Source organism: Melospiza georgiana, chromosome 1 (genome assembly GCF_028018845.1).
Source record: "Melospiza georgiana isolate bMelGeo1 chromosome 1, bMelGeo1.pri, whole genome shotgun sequence".
NCBI lineage: Eukaryota > Metazoa > Chordata > Aves > Passeriformes > Passerellidae > Melospiza > Melospiza georgiana.
The window spans coordinates 81,007,476-81,029,919 of record NC_080430.1 but is presented as its reverse complement, the minus strand read 5'-3'; the positions used below and the strand labels follow the sequence as shown (position 1 = coordinate 81,029,919).

General features: G+C 41.2%; 1 protein-coding gene across 1 annotated transcript in view; it reads right to left on the bottom strand.

Annotated features, from left to right (window-relative positions):
- Positions 1-1,403: 1,403 nt before the first annotated feature.
- The window catches only part of ANKH (ANKH inorganic pyrophosphate transport regulator), a 106,749-nt gene continuing 85,708 nt past the window's right edge, over positions 1,404-22,444 (bottom strand). The window contains exons 9-12 of the mRNA XM_058032973.1: positions 14,721-14,850; positions 13,959-14,082; positions 13,272-13,371; positions 1,404-10,992 (exon numbers count right to left, since the gene is read on the bottom strand). Of these exons, the coding sequence (XP_057888956.1) occupies positions 10,876-10,992; positions 13,272-13,371; positions 13,959-14,082; positions 14,721-14,850 (471 nt within the window). The 3' untranslated portion in view covers positions 1,404-10,875. The remainder of the gene's footprint in view (positions 10,993-13,271; positions 13,372-13,958; positions 14,083-14,720; positions 14,851-22,444) is intronic.

The window sequence follows — 22,444 nt, the reverse complement described above, 5'->3', positions numbered from 1 at the left end:
GTCCCATTTTGGCCCTCCAGGTCACTTTCCCAGGTGTGCCTGTACCTCTCTCCCTTCCCCCTTGCCCCCATGCTGAGTGAGTCCTGTCAATCAGGCTTAACATTCCAGCAAGGCGTCGTGTGGTTGGTCAAGTTCAAAGGATGCCCCTCAGGCCCAGGGGTCATTGGCCTGTCTGGGTGTCATCTTCCCCTGAGACCCTGCCCCTCTCACCTGGTTGGTGGCTCACCTGTACCTCCCCTCCCCCTGTCCCTGAGCTTAAAAGGTGATCAGACCATGCGGTCTGGATTCTGTTGGAGCAGCTCCTCACGTTCAGACCTCTGTAACCATGGAATAAACCTCTGGACATTAAACCCTCCAGCAGAATCCTCTCCTTTTTCTCTTCACCATCGCCTGAAGCTATTCCTCCTGAGGTAACGGGGTTCCTAACAAGCCTGGACTTGTTCAGTGCCCAGCTGCAACCACCAGCAAGCCAAGGTATCTCTGGGGTGATACACCGCAGTTGCTGCCTTTGGCCCAGCAGCGGGGGTCAGACTGGCCCAGGCACAATCTAACTGGTAATATTGGGAGCAATTTTTCCAATACTGGACAGCCCTGCACAGGTCCAGGAGAAACAGAGCTGTTTCCCAGCCCTTCACAGATGCCAGGGGCATGAGAGGGTGGTCATGGAGCCCCAAAGGGAGGAGACAAGAAGAAACAGGCAGGAACTGAAGGGCCAACAAGGTGCAGGAAACGCTAAGGCTGGATCTCTGCCGTGGGCCAGTGTGAGGAGAGCTGAGGCACCAGGATCCCAGGGATTCTTACCATGGTACCTCTCCAAGATCATTTTAAAACCAGTGGCTGCTCCAGTGTCAAAACACTAAAAGCCAGTATTGTCACTGGCTCTGAGTGGCTCACATTTGGTGATTTGGGAACACTTAAGGAATTTGATCAAAATAAATAAACATTTTTGATTAAGAATGCTTTTGCAACTTCATAAGGATAGCTTTGGTGACCAGCCAAATGGTCACCAAATGAATCTTCTCCTGACACTTGAGTTTGCCTTGGCCTGATGAGAATAATGCTCTTCCTTTAAATACTAAGTGTCTGTTTAACAGGAATGACAAAAGTATTTGATTTGGTATGGAAAAAATATTCTGACCATGGTATTTCCATATCAACGACACTTGGAGGTTTTGTAGAAATAAAGAGCTTTTCTTGCATCATTTTATGGATACCTTTGGATTTCATTAACTTCAAGTTAAGACCTTGCAGTTGGCAGCATCATGCTTGTAATTCAAAAACAATTTGAGTGTTGGATTAATTTCTCACCAGGAGGTACATTTTTCTTGTTCCAAATGAGAAGAGCATTTTAAACCATGTCAGATGATCAGATTTAATAAAACAGAAGAAATCAGAATCATGAATCATATGCAAACTGTTAGAACTTTAATTAAAGTAATTAGAATATGAAAGCTATCAGACAATATTGGAGCACAGATCCCCCTCAAAGAAAGCATGGATCGTTCTTTTTAACAATGCAAAAACGTACATCTATGTTAAATACATAAACAGCACTCAATTTTAATGCAACATATACTTTTATACTTCTGACCTTAGCAGTCATTTTAAAAATGTACAAAGTTTTCACCTTCATTTTTGTTTAAAGAAACCCCACATGTTTAAAGCAAAGCAGAACAGTCATTAAAAAAACATACCAGCAGCTTTAGCATGTGTACAAATTACAGAAAGCAACATTTATTTTGAGATAAACTAACTGGAATTCTACAAGTATGATAGAAAATGATGCATGAGGTAACATTTCATTTAAAATCTAGGATCCCTGTACTGTAGTTCCAAACAGTGCTCTGGCTTGACAGCTACAGTCCTTGCAAAATTGACTTGTTTAAGTAGTCGAGGATGGCTATTAGGCACACTGCTTTCATAAAGACAGCTTTATCCTAAGAAAGAATCTGATGTTGATGCTGAAAGATATTCTAAAAGAAATTAAAACCCACTGATACCTCTCAGGTGAAAGATGTATTTGCCTAGTTCTCAGATTTACCTTCAAATTATAGGAACAAACTGAAAAATGAGGCCTTTTCTCTACAGAAGTGTGTTGATAGAGAACTGACCCTAATCTCAGGGCAACTTTGGCCAAGTGTGGCTGGCTACTGCTTTTGCCTCTTTCAGCACTGTTAGCCTGCTGAGAACAGAACAAGATGTTGTCCTGCAGAATAATCCATGGTCAGAGGGCCAGGCTGGGAAGAGATGAGGCTCCCAAACTTCCTTTCCCCTCTTCCCTGAGCAAGAGTCTTTAGATTTTGGGTTGCCTTTTTTTAGGATACTGCTTCCAGACACTACTTCTCACTCTCAATTCCAAAAGTATTTCTATAAAACTAAAAACAAGTCAATTTTAGAGAACCCAAAGGCACAATTAGAACATGCAAAGATGAATTCAGTATTTTTAGGCATTTCTGTGACACTGTTCCCTGTAGTACCCAAGCATCTTTCACCAGCATTAGTGAATGTTATCCTTATAGCATCCCTCTGAGCTTGGAGAACCCTCTGTGCTTGTAGTATCATGTTACAAGTGGTGCAGTCTGACCTTGCATGATGTGGCCTCTGAGCTATCTTTGCTCAGAAACTGCCTCAGAACTGAGACTTCCCGGGAGTTATCCAGGGAGCTACATGGTTTGGTTCTCCTCCATGATGGCTTCCTGCTGGGAAGAGAAAACAGTTCCTGGCTGCTGCTTTAGGTTCTGCTCAACACTGGTGGTTTCCTTCCAGACTGACCTTGTGGCTGGCCCTGCTCAAGGGTGCAAATTTGGAGAGAGGGCTGTGTGGCACTGGCTGTGTGGCACTGGCTGTGTGGCACTGGCTTCTCCACTGCAAAAGGTGCAGCGAAGTTTGGTCTCTGCTGAGCTCCTAGCGCTACCAAGTTTGTGTTTCTCTAGTCACTGGGATCTACTAAGATGCCCAGTAACCTTCAAATGCCAGAGAAGCTTTCACTAAAGATGACAAATGAAGGGCTTCTTTCTCTCTTTGCCCTCCAGTATGGTCCCTGCAGGGTCACACAGTGCAGGGTGCTTGCAAAAGACACTTCAGCTCTTTCATTTGCAGCCACCTGTCCGTCTGTCCACATGCACACACTCAGTCCTCTGCACTCACATGTGCTCCTCCTCAGGCACTCCCAAAAGTTTTCTGTCCCATGCAGGGGAAACAAGCCTTTCCCAAAGGGAATGCTGCTGAGCTCTGCTGCCCAAACCCCATGAAATGCATTTCAGCCATTCCACCAGAGAGAGCCAAATCCACTTTGAATTTCTGTGGCGTGTGGTGGTAAAATCCCTGTCAAACAGCACAGGCAGTGCAGGGGGCTTTGACACTACTTGCAATCCCAACTTCAAGTCTCTTATCACAAACCTTCCATAGGTGTTTGGCTTCACAAAACTAAGGCAGAGGCAGTAACACCACAAAATAACCCAAATTATCTAAAATAAGGGAGCAGACAGAGCAATGTTCTGAAAGATCAAAACCTGACATGACTTCAGCTTGATTGCCTGCATGATAGTGGGGGCTGTTTCTGCCATTTGAAACACAAGTTAAGCCTTGCATCCTGTACATTTACTTTTTAAAAATATACAAAGATATTGCAAATAATTTTATTAAACCAAGTGAAAAACTTGCTGATGGCAATAAGCAAGGAAATGTCATCTACAAAAATAGTTAACTTTTGTCGAGATTTTGCTTTTGCAGTTTTGTCATGCCTGCAAACTTGGTGGATAAAATCAGTTGATCTAAGTAACCAGTTAATTTATTGCTTGTAGCCTTCCAATTGTTTCATTATAGCTTAGGAGGGATTTTTTGTTCATCATAATAGGCACAAAAGCAGAGTTACATTTGCTTTGGAGAGCAAACTGCAAAGTTGAGCAATGAACTTTAGTTCCAGGCTCTGCTGTTCTCTGCATGTGCACATATACCTTACTTGCCACCCAGGCACTAGTCTCCTTAAAAGTTAATGAATTTTTTTTTTTTCATTCTGCAATTTTTTCTTTGCATTTCTGTTGTGGGTTTTTTAATGAATTATGGATAAAGCTGCTGTTCCAATTTTTACATCCGTTCCTAAGAGGGGATTTATATACTCTCATTTACAGGCAGGCCAAGCCATTCTATTACATAAATGTAAGTATTTACTTTGCATTACCTTGATTACAAAGGGGAGTTATGGGAAAGGGTAGCTTTTTTTTAAATGCTGAATGATGCACATGAAGAGAGGTGGGAGGAGCAGGCAATTAGTGCAATTGCTTGCTGTTTCCAGGCAGTTTTGCTTAGGGACTTAATGGGAGAAGTGCAGTACAGTACTCAAATACTTTATCTGCAGATACAATAGCTTGTTTTTGCTTTGCTCTCATTGTGGGCTCCCAGAGGGTGGGAGGGTACTGCAAAGCTGGCTGTGTAATAACAAAGTTTTGTCATCAGCAAAAGAATCTGTGCAGCTCAACATTTTTGCTCACACATCTACATTGTAGGCCCCTGTTAGGCACTGTCTCTCAATCCTGAACTAAAAGCCTAAAAAAAGGCAAGCAATCTTAAGTCCTTTAAGATGAAGGGACCTTTCTAGGTTCCTGGTTGAAACAGAGAACAATTTAGGTTGTAAGGGGATTGCAGGCAATTTTCTTGCTAAGTCCCCCTCCATTCAAAGCAGAGCCACCTTTGATACTGGACCAGGCTGCTCATGTCCAGATGAATTTTAAACCTAAAGGATTACCCCTGTTAATCAGACTTTTCAATTCATTATACATTCAGTTGTGAAATACACAAAACCTGCATGTCTCAAACTATTCAGTGCTGTTCTGGGGATGCACTGCTAACTTTGCTGGAATAGTCTGGATAAAGGTTTTCACTAGAAAGTCACAAGGTGGCTGGAGTTAAGAAATTAATTTGAATTAACTCATTTAATTCTTTATTTTAGCTAAAGATTCCCCCCAATTCCTTCTACTTTTAGACTCTCCTTTCCAACTTAGCAAATGTGAAGTAAAAAACAGTACATCAAAGAAGAGTTTTGTTGTAAGCTACTTTTTAATCACAGCATTAGTTGACATTCAGTCAGCATGACGGTTACATTTTTCTTCTCAAAATGCCAACAGACAAAATAAGCCTAGCAGGAACCTTCAGAATAAAATGAGGAAATATCTGAAGACACTGGACTTGGAATGACAGAAAATAATGAGGTAAAACTAATAAATTGATTTGAGCAGTGACAAGGTCTGGTAAAACTAAAGAAAAGTTTCCCCTCGGGATTACAGACAAACGAGCACCTAGAAATAGAGGGCCATCCTTCTGTTTTACTGAGATGGATTGGATGTCATGGTTATGAAATGTGGAGACTGAAGCTCATTCTCTAACCCTACAATTAATTTGCAGGAACTGCAGCCAAAATGCCCTTCTGTGCAAGTCTGTGCTCCAAGCGAGCCTAAAGCTCCATCTCTCTGCCCCCGTACTTTGTCTTTGGCCTTTTTGTTCAGAAGGTGCCAATTACTGAGAGGTCTGGCAGGGGTTTTGCTGAGGATTGCATCTCTGCACTGACAATTGAACTTGGCTCTCCAAAGCAAATCCACACAAGCTGCCTGAGCTTCGAGCCAGGGCTGCCCTGCATCCCATGCTCTCCTGCTGCTCTGCAGGGCTGCTGCAGCTTGTGGCCGTGCTTGGAGCCAGTTTGCTGCTAAGCTGACAATTCTGCCTTGTTTCACGATGCTGCCAGCCTCCTATGCAGTGTGTTGCAGGGCACAGAACAAATTCAGAGCTCCTCTTCCTACCTGGCCTCTACCCACAGCCTGTTCTGCACTGCAACCCCTCCACAGGACCTTACTCCCTTCAAAACAGATGGTTTGCTGTACTCAGTAGAAAGCCAACCATGAAAAAGGGAAGGGAATCCTAACATTTTGTGGTTAAGCTGGTATTTGGGACATGCCAATTTGCTACCAAAATTGCGATAATTTGCTCATGTTTAATTAATACTTAAGTGACATTTCCCCAGTGCAGCCCTGTCACTTACTCAGAAACTGAAAGACACCTCCTTACTGCATATTATAAAACCTGCATGCTGGTTTATTTCTGCTTCAATCATCTCCAAAGGTGTTTCACACTCCTGTCTCTGAAGGCTCCTCTACTGGGAAGGAGGAAGTGGTGTTACACAGACACACTGCTCCTCATCCTCAGTCCTCTCCAGGGCAGGTGAAAGGGAAATGGTGTTTTCTGCCCTTTGATTCCCTCCTCTCCACACCATGCTGCTGTCTTTAGGAGGGATATACAATATCTGTAAGATTTTCAGCATGTCCTCTTTATCTCCCATTCCAGCTCACTAATCTAAATCATGTTTTAGCTTAATGGTATAAGGCCTGCTGTTTCATTTACTCTTTTGTGTAGCTTAAATCACAATTTTTAAAAATGGCTTAGTACTAGTCCCACATTGAGATTGTGTTTAGACTTGAACTCTCGTTCCAAGGAACGATTCAAAGGTCATAACAAACTTGCCTGCGCAGCATTCTCCTATACACACCCATACACAAATTCCAAGGCTTCCCAAGGGTTACTGCCACTGTCCCCAGGAAACAACCAGCGGCACTCCAGGCTCTGCCAGCCGTGCCACAACCACAAGGCCTGGCTGAGGGCGGAGCCCATCCTGCCCTGCAGCGTCCCGCAGTTCTCCGGCAGGGGCCTGGCATGCCGAAAGTGCGGGACGCTCCCTTCCCCTCGCCAGCCTGCAGCCCAGCACAAAGCCGTGCCCGACGCCTCTGGCTGCCCTGACTGAGAGCATCCATCCTTTCTGCCTTTTTTCCAAGCACGAGGCGCCATCCCATAAAAGAAGGCGCTCCTGCCTTCAAAAGGTTTCTGTTCGTGGGCCGTGGCCTGCCCTGAATCAGCTGCATTCATCAGCCAAGCCTCCGTCTGGGGCTGCTCCTCCCTGGCTGCACATTCGGTGGGACACCGAGCAGGAGCCAGATATAAATCTCCTGCTCAAAGGAAATATTTAGCAGCAAAATGAGTGGAAAACAAAAAGACTTCTCTGTTACTTACCCAATGCTCTCACTTAGGGCGTCTCTATCTAAAGAAGCAGGGATCTGAGCGCTCCTGTGTGGAGTGCCTGTGCCAGGGGGACGGGGAGCGGGATGTCCCAGGCCTGGGAATGGCTGCTGCACCCACATGGCTTCGTGCCCCGGCCCAGAGATGCACAGCTTTGTCCATTGAGTCCTTGGTGAGCCTGAGAGCCTGCTTGGGTCAGGGAGGGGAAAAACCTGCAATGTTTTCTCTTATTTCTGAAAAAGGAAAGCTCAAGACACATTAAAACAATTTTATGTACTTATTAAAAGCTGAGGAGCATTAATCCACAGCTTATCGGTGTTCTGCCCTTATTTCCCTCTGTGTGAGTTGCTCTGCAATACAAGATGTAAGATGCAGATCAACTTTTTTTTCTCTTTTTATTGTAACTTTGATTGTGTAATGCGGTCTGGAAAGGCCAAGTCTCCACATGAATTCACTGAGATGATGGTGCTCCATCTCTCTGACACAGAAACAGGACGGGTTTCTATTGCAAAATAATTACCACAGAGATAGATAACCCTTTCATAGGCAACAGCACAAGGGAAACACAGCTAAGCCATTGCACTAGAACTCGAGGAAGTACTTTTGGAAAGGAGGAAGTGCAGGACAGGGCATGTGCCAGCATCTACCTGACAGAGACACTGTCAGTGATGCTCTCACTGGGGCTTTGCCCACAGAGGATGTCTGCCACTCCCAGCCTGCAGCCCATCACACACTGGCTGCTTCACCAGCCCAGCTCAATTTGCCACTAACAGGCAGCAGGAGGTCTCAGCAGGTTGCTGAAGCTCCTGCCAACAGTCCCAGAAGCAGGCCCAGTGTCTGCAAGGGTCAGAGGGAGAAACCCCTCCTCACTGAGGAGCCTGCCTGCCCACCAGCGGGACCAGCACGAGGGGCTGGCTGGGACCCGCTCCCTGCAGAAACGTCATCACATTCTGTTAATCCAGCAGAGAAATGTAAAGAAATACATGACCTGCAGGAAGCAGAAAGAGATGCAATGCACATGTCCTTATGTCTCTGCTTCAATTCTTGCCCAAATTTCACCACTCCTGTGCTCACTCAGTATCTTGCAAAGTAAAGGACTAAGTAAGTATTACACACACAATTGAAAATTTATCTGTTACAGTGCCATTAGTTTAGCTCTGTATGACCAAAAATTAATTTTTAAAAATCTATTTATCTTTTATCTAAAGTACAGGCCTCAGTGTTATCTTTTGTTTCAGATTTTTACTTTTTGGTGCAGTCATTACCTTGAAACCTACACTGGTAAGGCTCAAAATTCTTCAACAGTACTGCTGTTTGAATTTTAGTCATGTACCAAAAGAAATTCACACATTACACAAAAATATTTTCCTGCTTCATCTCTACAGTTCCTGAAAAACTGCATCTTGTGGACTTGGAGACAAATGTACTGGAGAAACCAAAACGACATGAATAGAGGAGACCTCAAATGGTCACTGTGATCTGTGACTGTCTATATACACCTTATATACATATGACTGTCTGAGAACCTGTATTCATGACTGTGTACAGTTTACATCCTGCACACATTAATTTGTCTGAGGGTTTTTTTAAAAAAAATTGTTTTACTCTGCTGTCAAAAACTATTTACCCTGTGGTGACACAGTAAACATGGTTACTGTTTTTAGTCTTACCCTCCTAGTGCCACTGCTCATTAACCATAAACTGCTTTAGCAAATCTGTCAGTTAACACAGTAATTTCTATTTTTTTTCTTATTGTATTTGCATATGTAACAAATTGGTACAAATCTTTCCAATAAAATGTAAAGTTCATTGATACAATGCCTTTAATGATGGCCATAACTGGTTACTAGTCAACTCAGTAGTTTTGTAGAGACATTTTTAGCTGAACTTGGAAAAATAGGAAACGTATTGTAGTTTAAAATAAATGTACATAATATACAATATATATATATATATTTATACACATGTGTATGTCTACATACACATATACTGATAAAACATTTAAAGTAATGTTTAGTTTTGATCAGTTCTCTGACTGCTGGGACTACCTGGCAAATAAATCTAGAAACAGAATTTGTCCACAATTAAATAATAATTTCCACAACTTAGAAAAATATACTTTTACTAAATAAGGTTTAAATTAATTGATTTAAGAATATAGGATGGAGGATCATGGTTTCCAGACTCTGACATGATTAAATCTGAAAGGACCCAAGCTACTACAGACCAGTAACAAGCGCTGCCCTGCAGCCCAACACAGAAGAGCACAGAAACACAAACTGCTGCCACAGCAGCACTGGTGACACCCAAAACCTCCCTGCTTCCCTCACCTCTTACACAGCCTTCATTTCCACCCAACCTGAGTCTCCCACCCGACCTCACGCTCAATTTAAGGCGCACTCCAGCCACAAGCACAGCTCTGCAGGGCTGATGGGGATGGCTCCTGGCTCCCACTCAACACTGCCTCGAGAGCCAACAGATCACCAAAGCCCCTAATTTTCAGCTTGGAGGACCATCAGTACTTGAGCTTCACCACATGGATTTTGATCTACTGCATAGGTAAATACATTACAGCAAAACATACATTGGTGTGTGCGTGCGTGCATGTGTATAGAAGCATATATACACATGCACACACACGTGAGTATGTGTACATCTCTGTATAAAAAATTTAATGGAACTATGTCTAGTAATGTTATCTAGCATGGTATCCTGCATACGTTATCTGATCTTACTCTTTTTTAATATAGAGGCACCAGAAATAATTATAGAGAACAAATCAACCTTTAAAAATTAAAGTTAGGTCAGTGGACAAGAACTTTGGTAAAGCTCGTCAATATTTATTTTTGTTTTATTCAAATACAGTCAAAGTCTATCAGTTGCCATCACCCTCTTCACAAGAGGAAAGTGCATGTTTTTTTCCTAAAGAAAATTATATGTAAGGTGGGACTTAATGATTCAAGAAAATTCTGAATTAAATGTTAATATTTTTCAAAAGATTACTATCTTTCTGATGGAATGAAAGCTAAATAGAGTTCTTGTCCTGTGTGTATTTTATTTATCAAATGCATATATATATATATAAAAATATATATATATGTATGTCTCTGTTCATGTACCTGTGTGTGTATATACACATCCACACACTTTCAACCTGAGAGAGGAACCTGTTTTTCTCCACTTTTTATGGGGAGACTCCCACGTTCCTCCCTGTCTTGTACCCTGTGCAGTATAAGCTCTAGTGATGAGGCCAAACAAAAAGATATAGTTCACCACAGTATATTAGTTTATGTAGCAAAGTCATTTTCAAGCAAGTAAAATAAAGCTCTGTATTCCAAACTTCTTTTCCATTTCTGATCAAGAAAAGGAAGGAGAAGGAGAGAGGGGAGGGAGTGGGGTTATGGCAGTAGCATTGAGCCAGTGGCACGTGGCGGTGTGAGCGTGCGAGCGCAGGTCCGCACACACACAGGCGCACAGGAGCAGGGCTTTGGTTGACAAATGCAGATTGTCCAGAGAAGGTGGATGCATAAGTAAGGAAGACTCTACAGTGATGCAATTGTATCTTTTACGCGTGCATGGAGTGAGAAAAAAAAATTCGGTTGGAAAAAAAAAAAGAGAAAAAGAAGCAAAGACCTCTTTTTAGGTCCCTCATCAGTGAGAGCATACTCAGTATGCTAGAGAATTTATCTGAAACCTTTTAAATCAAGGCCTCTTTATTACAAAAATAAAAACGAACAAACAAAAAAGTATGAGAGACGACAAGATGCTGAAGCGTCACTCCAATCGTCCCTGCAGAGAACAATTGCATCCCATTTCTTATTCATTCTCTTCTCTCATTTCTACGATGTCTGTCATTTCCTCCGTGTGAGGCATGTCGGTCATTGCAGAGTCTTCACCTTCTGCAGCTGTCTCATTCTCATTCCTCTTCTTTTTCTAGATTGAAACAAGCATCCAGAAACCTATCAGTAAGTTGTGCATGAACACACTCCCATCAGCTTTGGACACTGAGGTGGGAGAAGTGAGGTGAGAATATGGTTTGTTAGAGTATGTTATTAAAAACTAGAATATTTGTGTCATATTTGTGGCTTGCCACTAACGACTTGGCTTAACTTAGAAGATTTCTGTAGCCTTTCTGGGGCTCAGTTTTCTCCTTTCTAACATAAATGCAATCAGGCATTTCTTATGCTAAGCGACATCCAAAACAGGCTTCAGCAAGACTGGAGGGAAGAGAGCATCTGGAATCTTTTACATCACAGACTTCTTATTTAAAAAAAGGAAGGAAAACAAAATGTGAGGGAAGAAAAGCTTCTCTCAGGAGGGAGGCGAGGTGGCAACCTAATTTCTCAAATGTCAAACTTCAGGAATTTTACAAGATGTGAGCATTCTGGCTTTTCTTAGTGTTGCTGATCCACTGTGATCTCTTGCCTCAGCAAAGCAAAGTAATATTAGAATATTTTTGGCCAGAAGGAGCAGGAGGTCATTCAAGAGTCCTATGATTCATCCAGGATGTCCTGGATTAGTAAAGCTAAGAAGAGTTCAGGCCCCTAAAAAACAAGTTGAAGCATCTGTTCCTTATTACCCATTTCTCAGCAGGCTGACTAGTTTTACTGAAAACAATTGTACCGCTGACAAAATATTCCCACAGGTATTATTGATTCAGCTGAGATGGGTGTATTAGAGTTCCAAAATTTCAGAGGTGTCTACATAACATTTGATCTGCAGCTCTCCAACTGCAGGTCAGAGTAACCTGGTGTAATAGAGCTACTGGTTGGCTCTGCCACTGTGACACTGAATAAAGAATAAATTAGGCTGGCACAATTATTACTCCTACTACCTGCACTCACCACTGAGAAAAATGAAGCGCAATGTCCCTGGCCAGAAAGACTCTGAGAGCTACTATGGTAACAAACTAGCAACGAGGATGTTGTGAAAACAAAGGTCAAGACAAGCCATTTCAGTGTCTTAAAGTTTTACTGTTTGGTTCTCAAGGCAAACATGATAAATTAATTATGACAGACATTATGATTCTTCTGTTGTCTTATGAACCTTGTACACTTTGAACTCGTGCCATGGCCTGCACTGTCAACACATATCAAAACTGATTTTAGGTGGTTCCAATTTAAGGCTTTTAGGTATTCCATCTTCTGTAGTTTGGTTTTTTGTTTTAAAATAGAAGTGGTAGGTATTTCCACTTGGCACTTTCTAAGAAGTCTAATGAAAAAAAAAAATCACTGCATAGATTATATTTTCTGTTTCCATCCACAGAGTCCTCCTGTACTACAGAATGACATACACACCTTGCTGGTTCTGCTTGGAGCTGGACCTAGAGCCCTACACGGTGCCTTGAACACATAACTGAAAGGGAACAACATGCAGGTACTGCAATGTACCCAGACACCCAGCCAGTATTTACCCCGTGTTTGACCTAATTTAGTAGAATCTTCTTCAAAATCCATATTTCACTGCTACTCCACACATGCAGGATTGTAATGCTTAAAGTATGTAAAAAAGCACCTGTTTATTTATTTATAAGCTCTAATTGTCAACTGCTGCAGGAGTATGTTTTGTTTTAAGCCACTCCTCTGGACAGCAAAAAACCGTAAGCATCTGTGCTTCTTGTTGACTTTCAGCAGAGCTGGTTTTATAAAGAAATAAAAGTGTATATACAGAGATATATGTACTACATAGTGTATACCCACAGATGTAAATGTATACACTATGTAACACTACATAACACCTTCCATGGGAAAGAACTTGGAACTCCTTGGAACTTTAAGGCTTCTTCCAATCCAAACCATTTTGTGATTCTATGATTCTATATACATATAGATACACATATTGTAAGCTTGGATGAGTAGTTCCTATGCCTACATAAAGATGCTGAGTTGTACTGCAGCAGCAAATATACAGCACAAAACTGCTGGTGGTAAGGACAGGATATCCATGATACACGTGTTTTGAGGAGCAAGAGGCTCTCTGACTGCAGACCAGCATGTCCCATGGCCTAGATGCCCATTAACAGCTGGAGAGCACCTTTTGGTTTTATTTCAACCCAAAGACTTTCCCAGCTGCACACTTCTGAGACTTGACAGGGAAGCAAACCAAAGTGAGGATTCTGGGGAGTTTCATTGCTAAAGTGTAACTTAATCTGAACTAAAACCCACTCTATTCACCACCTGCTTTCATCAGATGCCACAGAGACGAATTCTTACCTGTTTCCTATAGACGTAACAGGCTGCTATTGCAACCATGGTGGATTCTCCTACAAAACCAGCAAGAAGGGATCCTACTCCAAGAGTGGCTCCATGAACTCTGTTGGAGGCATAGAAAGAAAGCAGTCATTGTTGTGTGAGAGTGCATGATTCATAATTACATTTTCACTGGCATATATAACCACTCTGATGATAGAAATATTTTCTTCAAAGACACAATACACTGCCTAAGAGAATAACTGGTATTTTAAAGGACTCGTTTGTTTTTAATGGCTACACTGTTTAGTAAAAGAAGCACATTGAATCAAATTATGGACTAAGAATTTAAAGTCTTGTACAGAGTGCTGTAGAATAGATTATTAAGCTTATAAACAAGATATTGTTCCATTAGCTTTCTTAACAGTGAGTTTAATAACATGGAAATAAATTCCCCTTAGGATACATTTTTGCCTCTTTGACATTTGTGTATTTTTTCCAAAGGGACATCACAATTGTGCCTGTCTAGAGCAGTCATGCTTGTACATTTGTAAATGTTTCTTTTCCAGATAGTGACACTTTTTAGGCCTTGTATCATGGTTAGTATTTGGAGAAAATGTTCCCAGCTATGCAAATTCAGCTATCAAGTGACAGGGAAGAGGAATGAAGAGGAAAGCAAATCCAGGGGTTCTGTGAGGAATAATGATTTACCCTAAGTAAGGCAGCACAATGAGACTGGTGATGAGGACGATAATCCGCAGCACTGAGCTGGGTGCCAACACAAATGTCTTCTTCAGAGTCATCAGCCAACCAGTCAAGTGTGCTCTGACAGTCACTGTTCATAAACAGGGGAGAAAAAGAAGCAAGAATAGTAAAAAAAATAAAGTCAGTAATTTCATATGCAGCTTTTCCATGCAGAGAGCACTGTTCAGAAATAACCACTGCAAAACTTACTGCTGGTAACTTTGCATCCTACTGGAAAGCAAGTAGATCTTATGTTCAAATTGCCCTAATATACTGATTTGGGAAAATGAAGAAAAAAAAATCTGTTATGGACAGCACTTGTTCCTAGAAGCTGTTCTCTTTTAGAGAACAATTTATTGGTCAATCCATTCTGTTTTCTTCATTAAAAAAACCCAAACTATCCCCTTCCTTAAAGAGAAGTTCTACCAAGGAAAAACTTCCATCTGGCTCCTGTGTGGCACATGGTGTAACAGGTACAAAAAGGGTATCTACACGTACTTATTATTGTATTTGTAGTTTACCTTTATTATGAAACTGTCTTGTCACATAAGCAGAAAAGACTAAAAGATGTTGCATTTAATTACAGAGATAGAAATCTGAAATAATTTGATTATTGTTGTCCACCTTGTCTTGCTCTTTGATAGAAGTATTAACTTTTATTATATAATGCTTATGCTCTGAAGGAGCCAGCAAGGTTACAGAACTTTTATTTTCTTTATATTTTTTTACCTGGAAGTGGAAAAAAGGAGAAGATGCGCAAAGGAACGACACACAGCTCTGCAAAAGCGAAGTCTACTCCAATTATGTCAACTAAAATCTTCTCTGACACGTTTGGCGTCCAAAACATCACAAAACAGAGCTAGAAAGAACAAAATTAAAAAATCTTTATATTTCAGAAGGGAAGCACAAGAAAAGGTAGGCCCTCCTGGACTAAAATATTTGTTTACTTATGAGTAGATAACTCTACTAATGGTAAATATACATAGTATAGATTTATATGTAGCTTGCATTTGAATACATGTGTGTACATAAGAGAGATACCTTAACTTCAGAAGCAATTCCTACTCTTAATTTTCCTCACATACCAAGAGTGATGCATAGAGAAAGAATTTTTATGGTTTCTGCAAGTGGTTGTACTTGAATGGTCTATTGTTATTCAAACAGTAAACTCGCAGATTTTTACAGCACTTGATCTGGTTAAAACACTTGTACTCCTAAACAGATTATCAAATTTCTCAGTAACTAAAGATTTGAAGTCCTCCAAGACCCAGAGATCTGACCTGAATCTAAGACTAGGGGTTTAAATTTGCTGCTGGAAAGAGTACTGTTGGTATGCAGTAAGTCTGCAGCAAGGCAAAGGTGTTCAGCACAGTCCTGCAGACATGGTGCTCTCAGGCTACAAATCCACTAAGTCTTGTTATTTTCATTAAAGAGTGTGCTGTTTACTCCATACAGGAAAGGGAGATTTCCACGAAAAACCAATGGCAATTGGTACAGTGGTAGTACATGCTGTTTAATTTTTTGGCCAGTCCTGAGGTTTCCATCTGAGCTGAAGGGGGTGTGGGCAGCTGCAGGTTTGGCTTCTGCTCAAGACACTCACTGAAGAACAGTCCTAACAGTCCTTACAGGACTTTCCCTATAAGAAAGCATATCTTCAGGTATAACTACTCTGTAATTTAATTTGATTTTGTGATATAAAAAATTACTTCTTATTGTTATTCTTGTAACAATTCTTATGACAATTATTCTTGTTATTCTTATATTGTTATTTATTGTAAAGTGAATATTATGGAAGTAAGCTGACTGGATGGTGCAAAACTGGGGACCTTAAATGCTCTGGCATTTAACCTGACTCCTCTTGTCAGGTTACAAATCTGTGCACCCTGTAAAATATGCACATTGGCTGTACAATAGAGTCTGTAAGACTCTATAACCACTCGGTGTACGATTTAGCCTACCACCTAGGATCATAGCAGCTAGGTCTTTTCTTTTTATCGAGTTGTCACATCCCTACATGTTCAGATGACTTTTCAAACTAGTCTCTGAAGTCCTACCACCTCTTAGACAGCTGGGATTTCATTCTCATTCTTTGATAGGGTGTCAGAAGTTGTTCTTTCTGCTTAGCCTCCAAGCACCCAGACTGCAGGAGCTTCCCAAGGCCTGTCTCTGAATGGCCTGTGGGAGGTGCTGTGTTCTGACCCTCTGTGTGGTGAACAAAACATTTCACATTCCTGCATAAAGGTCCATCTTCAGTTTTCTTCTCCACTTCTTAGGGTAGGAACTACTATTTTTTTTGTTACAATTGCATGTTTTACTTGACTAATTTGATGCTGTCTTGCAGTGTATCTCCATCACCTCTACGCAGAACAGTAAGTGGAGGAAGGGAAGAGCAGAAGACAAAACAACTGAGCACTTCTTGTGCCAATCTACTTGTACAGGGTATGACTGAAGCAGAGGGGACATCTAGAGCAGAGGGGGTTGTATGGTTGAGAATTCAGTTATTAAAAAGTAACCGTACAACAACAGAGTGAATTCTTTCATTGCTGGAGACACCCTTGGGCAGACTGCAGTCACTTGCACTCACTGCAAATCACCCATAAAGCAGTCATACAGGGAATATTTTGTCAAATCTTTCTTCAAAGCCCAGGAAATAAAGTAAGATATAAAGATTCCCACTCTTCCTTATAATTTGCTCTTTTCATGAAAGCAAGGACCTTTACACTGTTTTCACTGCACAATGCCATTTAGTGCCCTAATGAGCAATATAGTTGCTGCTGCTGCCAGATTCCACATGTGTATGCTAACAGCAGAGCCTGCCCACTGCCAGCAAAAGGCAAACAGAGCAGTCTTTCCCTCTGCAACAGCCACTGAAAAGTGTTGAATATGGTTAGAGAGGCAAGCAAATGAGTGACCAAAGGTACTGTACTCAATTCTGCTCTCTCAAGGTTTCCTTCTGGCCCTAATAGAAACAATCTCCACCCCGCTCCCACCAGAGTAAGGTCAGGTTGCCAGTCAGGGAGAATGACTCACACCCAGGTGGTGAGTGGTCATTCCCCCTCAGCTGTTGCAAACTGCAGCCTTCCCCACCCCTGACCAGCAGAGAGCTGTGCTGGTAAATGGCTGCAAAGAGCACTTACACAGCAGCTGGTGGATAAAGACTGCTAAGCTCAAGAATAAGCAGTTTGAGGAGGTGAGGCATGGCAGCAGAAGGACCTTCTATTTTTGTCTCAGCATGCTTCCATCCTTTTGGTTGCAGGACTGATAACTAGTTTCATTTTGCTAAGAGAGCCCTCTCTATCATCTTATGGGATGGATGATATTCTCAATGCCCAGAGGGAACAAAGCATCAGGAAAATAAATTAATGCTTTGCATCATTCGAGCCCTCTGCAATTCAAATCCTAGAGTGCTTGCGACTTTACTGTTTCAAAGACAAAATGTAGTGGAAAAAACCCAGGCTCTACTTCAGGCAAAGAATAACACTAAACATGCAAAGCAGGAAGGTATTTCAGTTGCTAATTTTGTTACAGATGGCATGTTCTGAAAATAGGATGAAGTCAGCTTTTTTGTGATTCTGGTCCTTAGGATGATTGCTGTTATCTCAGTGAAAGGTGATGCCTGACAGACCGGAGAAGATGGTAACAGTAGTCCAGGAAAATGTGGCACAGACAATTAGAGATTGGCTCTACTGGAATACACAGTGCCAACTTCCTGTGACTCAGATCAGGAAAGACTTTAGGAAGTAGATTTACCAAGAGGTAAATTATTACTACTGTTACTAATTATTATTACTGTTTCCTATGTTTCTCCTAAGTTAACCCTGTTTTTTCCCCCCCACTTGCATTTCTATGCACGTCTGCAAGGTTAAATATAGAATAAATGGCTTGGTTAGGGTTACAGCTATACCTTCATTTAATCTAATCAAGAGATGAAGACTAAACAGTGAAAGCTTCTGCAGAGGCAAGCAATGTGCATACAGAGTGGCACTGCAGCTTCAGGCTGCAATTGCATTTGCTGTTGAGTGTTGTACCTGGCAACTCTGCTGAGGCCAAAGCATTTCAGTGTTTTGGGGATAAGGATTTTTCTTGTAGAATTCTAGCAACAGAGCTTATTTGATTTTCTGATGCCTTATGGTATGAGTGCAGCATGATATTAATAAAGGACAGTTTTGTTAAAGACTTTGATTATTTAACTGGAATGTCAACTGACCAGTGATGAGTGCTTTAAAAATACAGGAAGAAACAAAGGTGTAAATAGCAGAGTGGAATGCTACAGAGAATAAGCAGTTCTGCATAAAGACTGTTTTATGTATTATCAATTACAGTATAAAGAACAGTTACCTAAGCATTTCTAAAGATGTTTTAGTAATTTCAATTGATCTGAAGGGTTTTGAGTTTTGGTATTTTGCCCTCAATTGTTCTACATTAGTAAAATTTGAAAAACTTTACTAAATGTGTCAACAACTCACAGCACCATAAGGAAACTAGTGCAGCTGTACTAGCTCACATCAAAGCTCCAGCTAGATTAGTACTATCTCCCTGCTAAAGGTCACTGGGAGATGCCGAGGGGAAGGGCACAAAAAGCAGGGCAAGTGTAGTGTAAGAGATCCCTTTCCCAGGCTGCATGGGAGTTATGGCTTCAGGAGCTCAGTAATCCTGGTGCACCTTCAGCCCATGCAGGTTTTATGCTCCGTTATCTAATATTAGTGACTTTTTTTTTCAACACAGTTGTGCATTAAAGTAGAAAATGCTCTCACTTGTGGCTTAGACACCCTCCTCAAAGAGGTGTGCCTATTTTTATGTGGAACCTGGCTATCTTCAGCTAACAAATTCCATGTCTAAACATATTCAAAAGTCAAAATTAAAAACTGCTGCTGCCACCAAGCCTAAGAGAATGCACCGAATCTTTTTTTTCCAATAGGGCAAGTACAGAACTGCTAATGTTCAGTTCAATTTCTCTTTATTCTCTTAAGTACAATTATAGCATTTGACTTTCACAAATGATTGTGATGAAAGATTGTTCATGAGATTTTGTTTCAAAGGCTGCATGTGTGAGTCTGAATGCTTCTAGTTCTTGAAAAATAACAGTCTTTTCATAGGCCTTGCATCTCCTGGAAGCTATTTCCATTTATTCTAGTTGCTGACAGGGATTACTAAACCTCAGAGACCCACTACATAATGCATTATAATACATTATGCTAACAAAGGCTATTGTCATGTGTATAGCAAACTGCAGGGTGCCAGACTGATTTGCTTTTCGGCACTTGGAGAAAACTGCCTATTTTTTGAGACGTTCATTGATAAATATAAAGCACAAAATAGTATCCCAGTGAGCTATGAACAACAGTACAACTTTTCTAGTCTTTGTGCAATCTTCAGTAAGAAGAAACACTGGCAGATGACGGAGACATGGTATGGTTCTATGTTCCTCAGAAAGAAATTAAGGAATCCAAAATGGATGTTTTTAAAAATAGGTTAGACATATGCCAACCTGGAATGAGTCTGGAATAACAGGTTTTATTGTGGAAGATGGTTAACCTGGTAAAGGTTATTCTGTGATGAAATGCAGTCCCTGTTTTTCTCCTGCAAAAAACATCTCAGCATATGTTTCATATCATTTGTTGAACCTGATATATTTGCAGAAGTATGGCTGTCCAAGTCAAGTGTTTTACCCTAAAGATATTGTTGTATGTGTGTATTGAGGATTGCAGCTTAATTTAACCCATGCCTTGTTCATTTCCTATTACCATTTATGCTACATGGTGCCCAGTGAGGGCAGAGGAAACCCACTTTGAAAATTATTGCACATCTCAGCTTTGAATTGCACCTAGGGTCTTTGGGATAGTTTTAGCTAAGTTTAGAACTTTTACTTTTATGGAGGAACATAAATCACATGATTTAGCCTTTTGAACTGTGCAATAAACAAATCAAAAAGTAGCCTGAGTCTTATGTGGTTGGATCTCCTGATTTGCCAAATGTCTCCATGGCCTCTCTCTTTCTGACATAAACAGAACTTCCATAATTCTCTCTCCTTTCAGAGCTTGTATCACACAAGATGAGCTGATTTCACAGATACATTTTTGAAGTCAAGATAATATCTTGTTCTAACTAGCGTCCATGTCAAATGCTGGATTTCTCTTCTCTGTTCAATAATCTATTTTGTAAGATGTTGGGAAAAAAAGTTGTTTAAATAGTTAGTGCTAAATAGCGTTTTTACGGCTATTTCAAATCCATACCTTCATCAACCTTAAAAATTTAGTTCTCTAAGTGACTACATGGTACTGGAGCTTTTCACTCAAAATCTTACTCTAGCATCTTATTGTCAAAAGAAACTGCACTTCTGTATTTTTATGAAGTAAAAAATAAGTAAAGACAGTTTGTAACTATTAACTGCTTACTAGTATGGAAGCAACAGTAAAGTTAATAGTTACCCCCCTTTTCCGATTCCCCTGGAGCTGTGCTTCCGTGTTGAATAGAGGTGTGGCACAGAATACAAAGTCCTAATACCTCCTGAAGCTACCATGCACCTCTCAGGTAGCTGAAAAATACAGAAGGAATTCAACAGGGCTCTTGTGAAGGAAGGCTATGCAGCTACTCATTGATTTAAACACAGAAAAAATAAAACACAGAGCTTTTGCGTTTTATTGTGGGCCAAGAAATCATAAAGTCTAGGTTTTATCACAAAGGCATGATTGCCTGTTTACCGGAAATTGTATCCAATTTACTATGAAAATAATAAAGTAAAAACCTTGTTGTCTCTAAAGACTTAAGGTTTTTTGTTTTTTTTTCAGTTTGGTTGGTAGCTATTTTCTTTTCTTTTTTTGAAGCACAGTTCTATAAAGAATCATAAGGTTTTTTGCAATCTGTGGAGGAATTACTGGGTTTCACACAACACCTGAGGCCAGCATCACTGCCTGGCTACAGAAGCTTGCTGCAGACCATAACCTGGTCCTTGCCAGAGTGAGCCTGCAGACTCGTGCTATCTTTGCTGTATTTCCTGTCAGACAGCAGCCTTTGCAGAGACACACCTGCAGGTACACAGAGAACAACCTGAATTCATCATCCCAAATTGTTGGAGACTCTGAGGCGTTAAGTCATGGACCACAGGATATTCTGAGCTGTAAGGGACCCACAAGGATTATCAAGTCCAACTGGCCCACACAGGGATTTATCCCACAACCTTAATGTTATCAGCAGCATGCTCTAACCAACAGAGCAAATCTCAGGGCCAAGGCTGCTGTAGTCTGATGCTCTGTTGAGACACATTATGATGTGTGTTCATGGGCCACGTAACTCAGAAATGGTCAGAAATTGGGTCCTTGTGTGGGAAATGTGAAGTTTTGAGGAACAGACTGTCCAAAGCCCAGGGAATTTGTTCTGACTTCACTGCTCTGCACAAAGGCTGGACCTGATGAACTCCTGAGGCCTTTCCAACCTGAAAAATTGTGGGGTCCCATTAAACAAAAAGCCCTGGATCTGTGAGCAGTAAAAACGTCAGACCGCAGTCACATCTGAAACTGATTTATGATAATGACTTGAATCACAAGGACATTCTCTGACAATGATGATCCCTCAGGCACATGCAAGTCAGTATAGATTTCTGTGCACTTTGTGTTCTGGGCAGGGGGTGTAAAGCTGCAATCAGCCTTCATAAAATTTGTCAAGTGGCAGAGGAACCAGGGCCTGCTTGTGGGAATATCCCCTAACTTTCTATCTCCTCCTGAAATAATTGGTTTATACATATCTAAATCTCCCCCCACCTCCCCCGGCTTTCCAGAGTGACAGAGCACTACAGTCTTTAGAAATAAAGGCATGTCCAGCAGCTGCACAATTCACTGATGCTCTGATAGCATTAACACAATGCCACATCTGCTTTCTCCCCAGCTGCTGCTGAAAGTACTTAGGTGGTATTTTCCAGGCTGCGTTGGGTCACTAAATTATTTAAGGTAGTCATTATATCTTCCCAATGAATTATGCTGCCTAATTTTTTTACAGAAAGAAGAATATTTTACTTCACTTATAAAAAGCCTTAATAAACCAAAGATGTCAGATTTCTGGTCTCCTTTTGATAACTGTCCATCTCCCATCTTAGTAACTTTCTTCTGTCCCAAGTTTTTTGCACCCCTTGCTGCTCTTCCTACTGTGAACATGGAGTCTGAGCAGAAACATTGCTGCAGGGACAATTTTTGATGCTTCCTTTTCTGCCTGCTCCAGCCACTCATGCAAAACAGACCCTTTGTGTGAAACCTGAACAATCATGAAGGAGACATTAATCTCCACCTCACTGGAGCAAACAAGAAACCTTTGTTCCAGGACAAAGGCTCAATGCAGTACCATGGATAGGACAAGGCCCTTGGGAGGATTTCATAAAGTCTGCCTCTGGTGATCCAGCATCTTCCTGTGCAGGCAGGAATGCTTACATTCACGTCTGAAACAATTTTTACTGAAATGGGAAC